The following is a 15,183-nucleotide window of genomic DNA, read 5'->3' on the forward strand; positions in this document are numbered from 1 at the left end:
AATGAAAGGATCTGGTAAAATTTAGCATATCAGTTTGGATTCCAGGCTTGTTGTTATTACTCAGGGCACTCGCAGTTCTGTATGGTATTACATTTTTTCACTATGTGATGTTCATGACAAACTTTGCATGTTGTTAAGTTTAGAAAATAAAGTCTGGCTTCAATTAACCGATTCCCGCTCAGATGATTATAAGACATTCTTCCTGTTTTGCAATAACAGATGGAGTCAACAAATGTGTGTCATGCTGGACCAGAGGAAGCAGGTCCAGGTAGATGCAAGAGAATAGACCTATCTTGTAAATTTGGGGAACATAGTAAAACCTACAATTATAAATCTAGCAAAGAATACTATTACTGTATATTATATTTTATAAGGAGCTTCAACCATATTTCTTATAGACTACCTGTCCTTTGTTTTTAAATACGTGCATGCAAGGGAACAAGTACACAGTTTGAGAGAAAGGATAGAGAGAATTGGAATGCAGGATCCCATCACCTGCAGGCAACAGCGGCCATGTTCTTGGTGGCTCTGGCCACAGCCTGTGCTTCTCCCTCTAGCTGGGTGAACTGCTCTGGTCCCTCCAGCCCCTCTGCTCTCTCACACAGCAGGACCAAGTGGACCAGGTGGGCTGCGATGGGGGCCACCACCTTCTCTATAGCAGCTGTCTTTATCAGGCCAGCCTGGTCCAGGAGAGATGCCATACCTGGACACTGGTACTGCAGGAGTAATGGCCAGGAGTTTAGTAACGTTATATGAAGTTTAATTTACAAATGATACAGATAGCCCATCATGTTGATTAGTTTGTATTTGCAGCTGTTTTTTTTTCTACATTGGTAACTAGGTCTCCTTATAAACAGCTTCTAAACATGTGTTAAAGGTAGTCTCAGCGAAATGACGTTGCCATGAGCAGCAAGACTTTTCGATGCTCTCACATAGTCACACACAGTATAGTATCTGTGCATGTGCACGGGTTAACTTCACGCTGTTATAGCGTGGTAGCCACGAGACCAAAACCGCAGAGAAGTTGAGCCTTGCTTCAACACTCCTAGTTGCGGAAAAATTGACCCACTATGCGGTTTACTTTCTACCTCATATCGCTATCTACCTTTAACTAAATACTTTGTAAGCAGATCTTCAAAGTAAGTATTTCATTTTCTTAACAAGTGAAGATGAAAGCTTTCAGGTTCAGCTTGCATCATGTTTAATGCAGCAATACTACTTTATTAAAATGGTGGCATTTTTTAAATAAATTAAATGCTGAATTTACCTGTGAGGATGTCAGCTCGGTCTGCAACTGTTGCAGCATGGTGTTGTAGTCTAGTTGTCTCAACTCAGTCACATTAATTATTTAAACGCAACTGAGTGAGAAGCCCTGTGCTTGATATCAGTGTTTCATGGCAACCAGTATCAGATGACATTTCCCCCTTCTAATTTTTACTGTGAGAAAATACCACTATCGGTCTGCCACAAGAGGGTGCCATACACCGTACAAACGCAAACCGCCGCAACAACGTCAAACTGGGAGAACATTTCTTGATAAAAAAAGAGAAAAAACATAGTTTTAATCTAAAATTTATCAACAGATAAATATACAGCTTGAACATGAGTTTAAACATCAAACATATAGAGCAATACTTTTATACAAATGATAATTCAGTGACAGTAGTATATCTTAAACAAAATCCAAATACATATGGTGTGATAAAGGTGAAACAATATACAAATAAAGAACGAAACCATCACAGTTAAACTACAACAAAACATGTCAAGTGTTTACCTCTGCTAATATCCATAGATAACTATATCAGATGCAGAGGACATGGTGAATGTGTACAGTACTTGCCATGCCAGTGAAATGAATGGGTGACATTAAAATATACGGTGTATTTCTAACCAATCAATCAATCAGAGATCAATGCAGCATGATTGATAAAGACTAAGCCAACATAGTGAGCACAATAAAGTGTCTCAGCCATTTAGTCTGGTAACGGAGCACCGCACAATTCGGCTTTCAAAAAGCTCTACATAATTTAGGGGTCTATTCAATCCGTATCGCGGAAGTTAATCGTTACAGCATGATTCAAATTTAAAGGCAATGTTCCCACGTTAGCGGAGACTGCATTCACGGTAAACGCTGCAGATGTCAGCTCAATAGGAAATTACCTTTCAAATTCTAGCACGCTATCTGTAACACTTCAGCAATACAGATTGAATAGAGCCCTTAGTTAGAGAGACGCTATGTTAGACACTTCTTTCCTAATTTCATCATCACACAAAAGCCCCTCTCAACCGCCGGCTGTTTTTATATACACTGAGTGTACAAAACATTAGGAACACCTGCTCTTTCCATGACAGACTGACCAGGTGAATCCAGGTGAAAGTTATGATCCCTTATTGATGTCACCTGTTAAATCCACTTCAATCAGTTTAGATGAAGAGGAGGAGACAGGTTAAATAATAATTTTAAAGCCTTGAGACAATTGAGATATGGATTGTGTATGTGTGCCATTCAGAGGGTGAATGGGCAAGACAAAATATTTAAGTGCCTTTGAACAGGGTATGGTAGTAGGTGCCAGGCGCACCGGTTGCAAGAACTGCAACGCTGCTGGGTTTTTCACACTCAACAGTTTCCTGTGTGTATCAAGAATGGTCCACCACCCAAAGGACATCCATCCAACTGTGGGAAGCATTGGAGTCAACATGGGCCTGCATCCTTGTGGAACCCTTTCGACACCTTGTAGAGTCCATGCCCCCACAAATTGAGGCTGTTCTGAAGGCAAAAGGGGGTGCAACTCAATATTAAGAAAGGTTCCTAATGTTTTGTACACTCAGTGTATGTGGCACATATTTTTATACCTAGCACATGCTACATTTGGGATTGCACATTCAGAAACTCATCAACCCTTTTATAAGCGTACACCTGTCAATCTATAAACATATATCTTACATCCACACACATCTCATTGTTCGTCAATTACATAATTCCATGTAAGGAAAACTTTAGATTAAATTGGGTTTACTCATCAGATAACACAGATCCACACTTTGAGAAAGAGACACTGAGGTTTACAGGGTTATGGGTCTCTTACAATGGATTAATGGTCCCTTTCTCAAATAGCTATGTGCTTTAAAAGGTGCATTCTGGGAATCTGTTCCATGGTCATTAAACATTCTTATACCACCTATCCCTCAGCTGTATACCATCACCAAAACAAGTGGCAGGGCTGTAATTGGTTAACAAAAATGTATCCCAGGTTGTAGCTTTCTTGATATATACCACCCATCCTTCAGCAGGATACCATTACCCAAAAATGGTATCCCAAATTGTAGCTTTAATGGTGGCATTCTAGATTATTCAGTCAGATCAGTTTTGAACACTTACATTCCAACATGTTGACTTAAAAACTAGCTGTTCTCATAAGCCTTAAATAGCTAGTAGTTTATGCATGGTGATGGAGTAGAGTGAAGCACATTTCCTAACCTTGCTATTTTAAGGGTATTACTCACCCCTGTTTCTCTGCCATGGGGAGGGTCCTCTAGTAATGGGTGTAGGTAGGTATACAATGCCCTGGGCCTCTAGTAATGGAATGGGTGTAGGTAGGTAGGTATAGTTTACTCCGATCTCGGATATTCATCCTAGCCTGGATTCAAACTGAATTGTTCAGCTTCACTGTTGTAAAACTGTGGTAAACATGAACTGAAACAATAGTGAAACGGAACAATTCAGTTTGGATCCAGGCTGTGTTCTTCCGGCAATTAAGAGTAAAACATCCTATAAGGTTTGGTATTGCGCTAGCCTGGTCCCAGACCTGTTTGTGCTGTATAGCCAACTCCTATTTGGTAATTGTCATGTTTGGCATTATAATCTACATATGATCCTAAATTGAGGATCATAAAAACATGTTTACTGAAATTGAAAAACCTTTTGAAACTGGCTATGCTTGTGATTGATCATGTGGATACCTGAGCAATAGCTCTTTGCCAAAACAGTTTTTGACGCTTGATTCTCAAAGAATGTAACCTATATTGCACTTCTTTACAACATTTCTTGTAGCTTCAAAAGATTGGCTTGATGTGGGTAAAACTACAAATTGTAACTGTAAACCAAAATGTTCTAATTTTCATCTAATGCATAGCCCTATACCAATACTCTATCACTACTGTAACTACAATGTTGTTACTTCAGTTCTTACTATGTATTTAAACAGGTATAATGGGAATTTAAAGGTATAATGTTAACCTTTCCACTCATCTCCTCAAATAATAGGATACATTTGAAACGTTTTGTCGGAAAATACCATGATTTGTGAAATCTTCCAGACTATCATCTTATTCATGGACCTTCTCCTCTAGCATACAACACTGAAGAGATTATAAACTTAGTTGCAACAAGTGGAATGTTTCTTTGAGCTAAAAATGATTAGTATATCTGTTAATGCTATCTATCCACTCCTCCTCTATCCACTATCTCCTCTGCCTAACTCAGAGTACATTTGAAACTTCAGTCTGAAAAGACCACACTTAAGGGCTCTATTCAATCCGTATCGCGGTTGATTGAAATTAAAAGTCAATGTTCCCTCGTTAGCAGAGACTGCATTCACGGTAAACACTGCATGTCATTTCCGCGCTAGAAATGACCTTTACATTTCTAGCGCGGAATCTGTAACGCTTCAGTCATACAGATTGAATAGAGCCCTAACTGTAAATTAAATGCTCTAGCTACAGTGGTGTTGATGATGTCTGCATCTGGAACAATGGGTTGCTTGGTAGTGGATGAAGTTAGTTTCCTCTTTACTATATAAAGCGCTTTGAGGGTCTGGAAAAGCGTTACATATACAATCAATTAAAAACTTAATAGAACTCTTTTGCTTGGTTATCAGCATTTCTTCATGACAATGACAACTTTGATGTGTGACAAAAATATATCTCTGTTTATGGTGAATGGTAGGTCTACACATAGAAATAGAATGTTGACTTGAATGGGAATGTCCGCTCTAGTAATTATATTTCTATGGGCCTTCATACGACTAGCTTTGGCTGGTTGCCCATATAGCTATCTAAGGGAGAAGGAGATGTGTGAGATATTCAAGAGATATTCTATGAGCAGGAAACAGTACAGAATTATATACTATACTCATATACTATACATTATCTTTGGCATCGAAACGAAAGGATAAACTTTGGAAACATAGCATCAACTCTTCTTATCAACTTGGACATCAGTGCTTTAAAGAAAAACATATAGATATGCTTACATTAGACTTCAAAAACCCCAACCAACCCTTTCTTGAAGCCTCAATTTAACACAATATGGCTTTAATATGTATAAAAATAAATTTTTGCTACTATTAAAACAGAGCCCTGAGGGTTTTCGTGGTCTTGTCTGATAATATCTGTCATTTCCACTTCCTGTCCATGGACATCAATCTCCTTGGGTGTATTCAGGGTTGTGAAACATTCTGAACGTTGCAGATAGAAATAGAATGAATAGAGCTGATGCAATTCCCTATTCTGATATATGACAATAATTTCTGTTCTGCACTATACATTTCTATCTAAACGTTCTGGAACGTTACAGCCTCCTGAACAGGCCCCTTCTTTCTTTAACAGTTCCATTCTGTTATTTTCTGTTGGCAGGGAGTTACCTCCATAGATTTGATTGGCAGGAAGTTACCTCCATAAGCACCATAGGGACTAAATTTATTGCGAGTGTTATTTTCATTTGGCACCAAACGGAAGAAAAGACAAACAGGAAAAGACTCATTGGGCTTGTCAAATAAGAAACGCTCATTTCCATTTTCTGTTGCACTGAATTAGGGTCCTAATGAATATGACCCTAGCAAGCCACACCAACCATCACCTCAGATGTCTGTTTGTTTGTTTCCTCGATCCCCTGTCCCCCACCCACCAAAATGTCAAGTCTCCCTCCGACAAATCCGGAGAATATTTATTTCTCTTCCACATATGGAAGATTGAAGGGCCCTTAGTCCTGATTGGCTGGCTGTGGTGAACGCCCCCAGCTCATTGGATCCTCCATTGACCCAATCCCCAATCCCTGCGTGCTCATTGGCTTCTCTGTCTCTCAGTGATTCTTTTCCGCCCAATCCCAGCTCTCGTCACTGTCCTTCCTGTTCTTCTCGGCCTCGATGATCTCCCGGTAGCGTCGGCGGAAGAAACCCATCTGGGAGAGGTGGAAGGAGAAGAGGATGACAAGGAGAGGGGGAAGGAGAATAAAAACCCTTGTTGTTAGCTCAGGGTCAGTGGTGAGGTGCAGTGGCCAGATGTTTAACCTGTTAAGATTTACACGTCTCTATTCCATTATCTATGCTCATATGGGCATCAACAATCAATAGTTGCTAGAATCTCAGGTGCAATGGTTAGGGAGTGAGATGGACCTATGGCCAGATGTTTGACTCCTGTCAGTTGTTCTTAGGGTCAGCGGTTTCATATTGTTTGTTTGTACAGTATTATATACTGTAGGTCAGTGAAAGACTGACAGGAAAGGTAGGAGGAGAGGGTGTGCTAGCAGTGGGTCGGATTCAAACCCTCGCTTGCACTGGTGCATGCATCCCTGAGGCAGCGGCTCAGACCGCTAGACCATTCCAGGAGCCATCGTAGTCAGTTGTTCTAAGGGCCAATGGGAAGGAGCAGTGGTCAGTGAAGTGGACCTACGGCCAGATGTTTGACCTGTTAAGATTTACCAGTCTCTTTTACACTGGCCACCAGGCAGCAACCACCAGGATAGAACCACATGGAATCAGAAAAGATGCACTGTTGAGGCCCTTTGCTCCATTAGGAGCTCAAAGTGAGCTTCAAGGCGCTGCTCTTGTGGTGACACTGGTTGGGCTGTCTTCGTTGTGCTTCTCATTCTTTATATTGTTTTATGTAGTTTCTACTATTCTAAATGTTTTATTTGATGATGATGTGCTGGTTGTGTGTAATACTGTCATTGTGGTATGGTATATAAATGACTAAAATGTAAATGTATATGTTGTCTTGTTGTCGTCGTCTTTTCTCTCTCGTAGTGATTTCATTCATTTATCTCTGTTTGACCACACCGTTTATTGATACAGACCTCTAGGCTGCGTCTCAAATTGCACCCTATATCCTACAGATGTTGGATCTTAATTTGAGCCAGTTTGCTACAGCAGCAAAATAATCCTGCAGCAACATGAAACTGAATTATAATGTGGATTATAATTAATATTTTTGTTTTTGTTTGGGTTGATACATTTGTCATGGAAATTACATACTTTAGAAGCCTTTTTTAAACGTTGAATACACTGCAAATGTGCATTTCCTGCTGGCAGGACATTTCTCAGCAACAAAAGAGTGATCAAATTAAGATCTTACATCTGTACATACAGTAGTGTACTACATCTGACCAGAAATCTATGGGATTCCCTATGGGCCCTGGTCAAAAGTGGTGCAGTATATATAGGGAATAGGGTGCCATTTGGGACACCTCTGCCTCGCCTCAGGAATTTCCTCAAAAGATAAATAGTGGATATGGCTCTTGTAAGAGGGGTTTATTTTGGCAGGGTGCAAGGACCTGGGGAAAGGGAGGGGGGACGGCTGGTGTTACAAACACACACGCACGCACATGCACAGTATATCCCAGGACCAACATTCCAGGGTTTAGTCGTGGTATTCCCAGTGGGGGAAAAAAGAAGGGAGTAAGAAAATAGGAAAATAATAGGAGTTTTGTGTGAAGAAAAGTAAGGGGGGTGGCCTCTTGTCTGGACATCAGGGTGATTGCCATTTCCCCTTCTGAGATCTTTCTTTCTTTCATGTGTGTAGTATGGTATGTGTGTGTGTCTGCTTGACTGTGTGTGTGTGCGTGCGTGTGTGTGTGGTATGTATGGTCGGTGTAAATTATAGTGAAGTCCGTGTTTTGTTCCTGGTATGGTTGTTAAAGACTGGCCAAGAGCACCTCCCCTATGACTGACTGCATGCCGCTCTCATCCAAGAGAAGCAGCACTTCACAACTGGACTCTGTGTGAACCAATCCCTTGACAACATAGCACTGACAAAGGCTTGATGGCTGTAATGTGTTCATTGTGACTGCTGATAATAAATCAAAGTCATCCTTTATTGGTGAGTGCTGACTGTCTATTTCAGAAGAAATGTAGCACTGCCACAGACAAAACAAGAGGCTTTATACAAATTGCACAATGATGGTGACATTATACCAGGGCCCTCCAACCCTGTTCCTTGAGAGCTACAGTCCAATAGGTTTTCGCTCCAACCCTAATCTAGCGCACCTGATTCTAATTAGCTGGTTGATAAGATGAATCAGGTTAATTACAACTGGGGTTGGATTGAAAACCTACAGGAGGGTAGCTCTCCAGGAACAGGGTTGGAGAGCCCTGCATTATACATTACCATGACACAAACTACAGCAATTAAAGATAGTGCCATTAAGTGGTGAGGAAAGCTAATTATGTAGATTAGAGATAATTATGATAATTATAATTATGAAAGGAAAAAAATGTGAAATTAGTCAATGACAGGGTACAGTCCTTAACGACCCTAGCCTTGATTACTTTGTGTTACAATTTCCCAAAAGTGGGATATCCCTATTGGAGTAGTGGTTAACGTTTTGACCTGGGTACAGGTCGACCAGAGTTCGAGGCTACAGTGTAGACTAGAGCACAATGGGTGTGTGTTTACCAGTTAGAGGGGAGGTGTTCTAGGCTATAGCCTAAAAACAATATGAGGGACAAAACACCTCCCAATAACAAGGAAATTACCAGATATAGTCCAGACTATTCGCTGTACTGCAGAAGACAATGTGTGTTTGTGTGTGTACGTGTGTGTGTGTGTGTGTGTGTGTGCGAGAGTCTGTGAGTGTGTGTGTGTGTGTTACCTTCCAGAGCAGCACAGCCAGCAGTAGGAAGATGAGTATTCCCACCAGTAGGCTGATGGCAATGATCCAACCAACAACATAGCCCCTTGGCTCCTGGCTGTGGAGCGCCTCGAACACCAGCTGCAACACAATAACAATACAGTCAAACATAGCCTCAAACACAGACACACACACACAGATACATCCAGCCAAACACTTAGCCCCTCGGCTCCTGGAACACCAGCTGAAACACAACAAGAAGACAAATAGACTCAGATGTACAGACACAACAAGATTACAGTCAAACACAAATATATACACTAACACTCATCTGGAAAATATGAATTGTTTCCAAAATATTAGTATTCTTACAACTATCCTAACTTTCCTGAGCGATGCAAATGTGAAAGATGAGAAATTCATGACTACAGACAAGATTACATTGGAAACACAGAGAAATACTGTACACACAGACCGAGATTACATTACAACACAGACAGACACACAGACTCGAGTTTAAAATACAACCCAGAGACCTATTCATCTGTGTCTCGTTATCTAGAAATACAGTACCAGTCAAAAGTTTGGATTCAAGGGTTTTTATTTTTACCATTTTCTACATTGTAGAATAATAGTGAAGATATAGTGTCCTCCCAAGTGGCGCAGTGGTCTAGCTAGCTGTGCCATTAGAGATCCTGGTTCGAATCCATGCTCTGTCGTAGCCGGCCGCGACCGGGAGACCCATGTGGTGGCGCACAATTGGCCCAGCGTCGACTAGGGTAGGGGAGGGAATGGCTGGCAGGGATGTAGCTCAGTTGGTAGAGCATGGCATTTGCAACGCCAGGGTTGTGGGTTCGATTCCCACGGGGGGTATGAAAAATAAATAAAATAATAATAATGTATGCACTCACTAACTGTAAGTCGCTCTGGATAAGAGCGTCTGCTAAAATGACTAAAATGTAAGACATCAAAACTATGAAATAACACATATGGAATCATGTAGTAACCAAAAAAGTGTTAAACAAATCAAAATATATTTTAACAAGGTAAACCTGTTAATTGAAATGCATTCCAGGTGACTATCTCATGAAGCTGGTTGAGAGAATGCCAAGTGTGTGCAAAGCTGTCATCAATGCAAAGGCTGGCTACTTTGAAGAATCTAAAATATATTTTGATTTGTTTAACACTTTTTTGGTTACTACATGATTCCATATGTGTTATTTCATAGTTTTGATGTCTTCACTATTATTCTACAATGTAGAAAATAGTAAAAAATTAAGAAAAACCCTTGAATGGGTAGGTATGTCCAAACTTTTGACTGGTACTGTACCAAAGATCCAAAGCTCTCTATGAGAACTGTATCAGTCTATATCTGATAGACAAACTCCATCAGACCACAGAAGGCATTCCAATTGGACTGTGGTTGCATCCCAAAGGGCACCCTGTTCCAATTGGACTGTGGTTGCATCCCAAAGGGCACCCTGTTCCCTATATAGTGCACTACTTTTGACAAGGGCTCAAAGAGCTCTGGTCAAAAGTAGTGCACTACGTAGGGAATAGGGTTCCATTTGGGATGCAGACACAGTGGGAATATCTTCTATGGTCTGGTGGAGTTTGAGATAATCAAACCAAATCAAATTTTATTGGTCACATACACATAGTTAGCGGATGTTATTGTGGGTGAAGCGAAATGGTTGTGTACCTAGCTCCAACAGTGTAGTAGTATCTAACAATTCACAACAATACACACAAATCTAAAAGTAAAAGAATGTATAAATATTAGGACGAGCAATGTCGGAGTGGCATTGACTAAAATACAGTAGAATACAGTATATACATATGAAATGAGTAAAGCAGTATGTACAGTGGCTTGTATTCACCCCCCTTGGCATTTTTCCTACTTTGTTGCCTTACAACCTGGAATTAAAATTGATTTTTGGGGGGTTTGTATAATTTGATTTACACAACATGCCTACCACTTTGAAGATGCAAAATATTTTTTATTGTGAGACAAACAAGAAATAAGACAAAAAAAACAGAAAACTTGAGTGTGCATAACTATTCACCCCCCCAAAGTCAATACTTTGTAGAGCCACCTTTTGCAGCAATTACAGCTGCAAGTCTCTTGGGGTATGTCTCTTTAAGCTTGGCACATCTAACCACTGGGAATTTTGCCCATTCTTCAAGGCAAAACTGCTCCAGCTCCTTCAAGTTGGATGGGTTCCGCTGGTGTACAGCAATCTTTAAGTAATACCACAGATTCTTAATTGGATTGAGGTCTGGGCTTTGACTAGGCCAAGACATTTAAATGTTTCCCCTTAAACCACTCAAGCGTTGCTTTAGCAGTATGCTTAGGGTCATTGTCCTGCTGGAAGGTGAACCTCCGTCCCAGTCTCAAATCTCTGGAAGACTGAAACAGGTTTCCCTCAACAATATCCCTGTATTTAGCGCCATCCATCATTCCTTCAATTCTGACCAGTTTCCCAGTCCCTGCCGATGAAAAACATCCCCACAGCATGATGTTGCCACCACCATGCTTCACTGTGGGGATGGTGTTCTCGGGGTGATGAGAGGTGTTGGGTTTGCACCAGACATAGCGTTTTCCTTGATGGCCAAAAAGCTCAATTTTAGTCTCATCTGACCAGAGTACCTTCTTCCATATGTTTGGGGAGTCTCCCACATGCCTTTTGGCGAACACCAAACGTGTTTGCTTATTTTTTTCTTTAAGCAATGGCTTTTTTCTGGCCACTAATCCATAAAGCCCAGCTCTGTGGAGTGTACGACTTAAAGTGGTCCTATGGACAGATACTCCAATCTCCGCTGTGGAGCTTTGCAGATCCTTCAGGGTTATCTTTGGTCTCTAAGTTGCCTCTGATTAATGCCCTCCTTGCCTGGTCCGTGGGTTTTGGTGGGCGGCCCTCTCTTGGCAGGTTTGTTGTGGTGCCATATTCTTTCCATTTTTTAATAATGGATTTAATGGTGCTCCGTGGGATGTTCAAAGTTTCTGATATTTTTTTATAACCCAACCCTGATCTGTACTTCTCCACAACTTTGTCCCTGACCTGTTTGGAGCGCTCCTTGGTCTTCATGGTGCTGCTTGCTTGGTGGTGCCCCTTGCTTAGTGGTGTTGCAGACTCTGGGGCCTTTCAGAACAGGTGTATATATACTGAGATCATGTGACACTTAGATTGCACACAGGTGGACTTTATTTAACTAATTATGTGACTTCTGAAGGTAATTGGTTGCACCAGATCTTATTTAGGGGCTTCAAAGCAAAGGGGGTGAATACATATGCACACACCACTTTTCTGTTATTTATTTTTTAGAATTATTTGAAATAAGTTATTTTTTTCATTTCACTTCACCAATTTTGACTATTTTGTGTACAGTCGTGGTCAAAAGTTTTGAGAATGACACAAGTATTGGTCTTCACAAAGGTTTGCTGCTTCAGTGTTTTTAGATATTTTTGTCAGATGTTACTATGGTATACTGAAGTATAATTGCAAGCATTCCATAAGTGTCAAAGGCTTTTATTGACAATTACATTAAGTTTATGCAAAGAGTCAATATTTGCAGTGTTGACCCTTCTTTTTCAAGACCTCTGCAATCCGCCCTGGCATGCTGTCAATTAACTTCTGGGCCACTTCCTGACTGATGGCATCCCATTCTTGCATAATCAATGAGTTTGTCAGAATTTGTGGGTTTTTGTTTGTCCACCCGCCTCTTGAGGATTGACCACAAGTTCTCAATGGGATTAAGGTCTGGGGAGTTTCCTGGCTATGGACCCAAAATGTCGATGTTTTGTTCCCCGAGCCACTTAGTTATCACTTTTGCCTTATGGCAAGGTGCTCCATCATGCTGGAAAAGGCATTGGTCGTCACCAAACTGTTCTTGGATGGTTGGGAGAAGTTGCTCTCGGATGATGTGTTGGTACCATTCTTTATTCATGGCTGTGTTCTTAGGCAAAATTGTGAGTGAGCCCACTCCCTTGGCTGAGAAGCAACCCCACACATGAATGGTCTCAGGATGCTTTACTGTTGGCATGACACAGGATTGATGGTAGCGCTCACCTTATCTTCTCCGGACAAGCTTTTTTCCGAATGCCCCAAACAATCGGAAAGGGGATTCATCAGAGAAAATAACTTTACTCCAGTCCTCAGCAGTCCAATCCCTGTACCTTTTGCAGAATATCAGTCTGTCCCTGATGTTTTTCCTGGAGAGAAGTGGCTTCCTCGCTGCCCTTCTTGACACCAGGCCATCCTCCAAAAGTCTTCGCCTCACTGTGCGTGCAGATGCACTCACACCTGCCTGCTGCCATTCCTGAGCAAGCTCTGCACTGGTGGTGCCCCGATCCCGCAGCTGAATCAACTTTAGGAGACGGTCCTGGCGCTTGCTGGACTTTCTTGGGCGCCCTGAAGCCTTCTTCACAACAATTGAACCTCTCTCCTTGAAGTTCTTGATGAACTAAATAAATGGTTGATTTAGGTGCAATCTTACTAGCAGCAATATTCTTGCCTGTGAAGCCCTTTTTGTGCAAAGCAAGGATGATGGCACGTGTTTCCTTGCAGGTAACCATGGTTAACAGAGGAAGAACAATGATTTCAAGTACCACCCTCCTTTTAAAGCTTCCAGTCTGTTATTCTAACTCAATCAGCATGACAGAGTGATCTCCAGCCTTGTCCTCGTCAACACTCTCACCTGTGTTAACGAGAGAATCACTGACATGATGTCAGCTGGTCCTTTTGCGGCAGGGCTGAAATGCAGTGGAAATGTTTTTTGGGGGTTAAGTTCATTTTCATGGCAAAGAGGGACTTTGCAATTAATTGCAATTAATCTGATCACTCTTCATAACATTCTGGAGTATATGCAAATTGACATCCTAAAAACTGAGGCAGCAGACTTTGTGAAAATTAATATTTGTGTCATTCTCAAAACTTTTGACCACGACTGTATGTCCATTACATGAAATCCAAATAAAAATCAATTTAAATTACAGGTTGTAATGCAACAAAATAGGAAAAACGCCAAGGGGGATGAATACTTTTGCAAGGCACTGTGAACATTATTAAAGTGACTAGTGTTCCATTATTAAAGTGACCAGTGATTCCATGTCTGTGTATATAGGGCAGCAGCCTCTAAGGTGCAGGGTTGAATGACGACTGCATGATGATGCAATTTCCTGGTTGATAATAGCGTCTGCTGTGAAATGTCTTACTTTTTAAACAGGCTCTTGGGAAGTTCCTTTTTGGAACAATAGTGATAGTATAACTTGGGTTGCGTCCCAAATGGCACCCTATTCCCTTTAAAGTGCACTACTTTTGACCAGGACGCATAGGGCTCTGGTCAAAGCCCTGGTCAAAAGTAGTGCACTATACAGGAAATAGGGTGCCATTTGGAACGCAACCTTGGCTGTGTCAGAGACTGGAATGTCTGGAGGACTATTCCAAGGTGACTTTTAAAAGGAGTTGGATGAAGCAAGAATGTCTGAGAAAGATAAATAGAGGATCCCATGGCGTTACATGATTTCAAATCAATCACACAATTGCAGCATTCTCCTTCTAATCTAAGAACACAGTAGAATATTCTGTTGCATAAAATGCCTGTTACCCATCTACATTTGAAATGTTTAGTTCTTTCATTGTACATGTGAACGTATCTCAAAACATAAATCAAATCAATCCTACTATTCCAACATCCTCACACAGTAAGGCCACAGATAATATTCTGTTGCACATTATGTGATACAAATCTAAATTGGAGCTATGTATATAGCAATTTCAGTGTATATAACATCAGACTTTAAAACATAACATTGATACTACTGTATAGTCAGCTCATATATGCATTTAAGTGATCTGGTTTGTTAAATTCAAAGGAGAACTCCACAACAAACATTCTCAGTCTGAACAAACAGACAGTCTGATCCCACTATAAAGTATAGGTCTAACTAATTTTTGCCTGCTTCCCATGACATTAATTCACAATAACCCACTAAATTATCTGTGTTTACTCTGACAAAATCCTTCGTTGACTTAACCCTTCATAATTTAGCTAAGTGCCAACCTCCAAGGCCAGAGAGGGGGTGAGCCTAAATACTGTCTCTGGAGGGGAGACGTGGTCTCACACACGTACTCATGCACGCACGCACGCACGCACATACACACACAATACTATAGGTGGCAACCAGACAGTTTGTGTGTGTGTGTGTGTGTGTGTGTGTCTGTGCTTGATTGAGCTTGCCTGGCTTAATGGACCAATAGAATAGTCCCAAAACTGCAAAGCCCGCCCATCTGACACTCCAGGCAGGCTAGAGCAAACGCTCAAAGTATTGAAGA

General features: G+C 41.1%; 1 protein-coding gene across 1 annotated transcript in view; it reads right to left on the reverse strand.

Moving 5' to 3' along the window:
• Nucleotides 1-4,910: 4,910 nt before the first annotated feature.
• Nucleotides 4,911-15,183, reverse strand: part of LOC121547672 (integrin alpha-9-like) — a 124,163-nt gene continuing 113,890 nt past the window's right edge. The window contains exons 27-28 of the mRNA XM_041859049.2: nt 8,870-8,989; nt 4,911-6,181 (exon numbers count right to left, since the gene is read on the reverse strand). Coding sequence (XP_041714983.1) covers nt 6,083-6,181; nt 8,870-8,989 — 219 coding nt within the window. The 3' untranslated portion in view covers nt 4,911-6,082. The remainder of the gene's footprint in view (nt 6,182-8,869; nt 8,990-15,183) is intronic.

The sequence above is a fragment of the Coregonus clupeaformis genome, chromosome 31 (genome assembly GCF_020615455.1).
Source record: "Coregonus clupeaformis isolate EN_2021a chromosome 31, ASM2061545v1, whole genome shotgun sequence".
Lineage (NCBI taxonomy): Eukaryota > Metazoa > Chordata > Actinopteri > Salmoniformes > Salmonidae > Coregonus > Coregonus clupeaformis.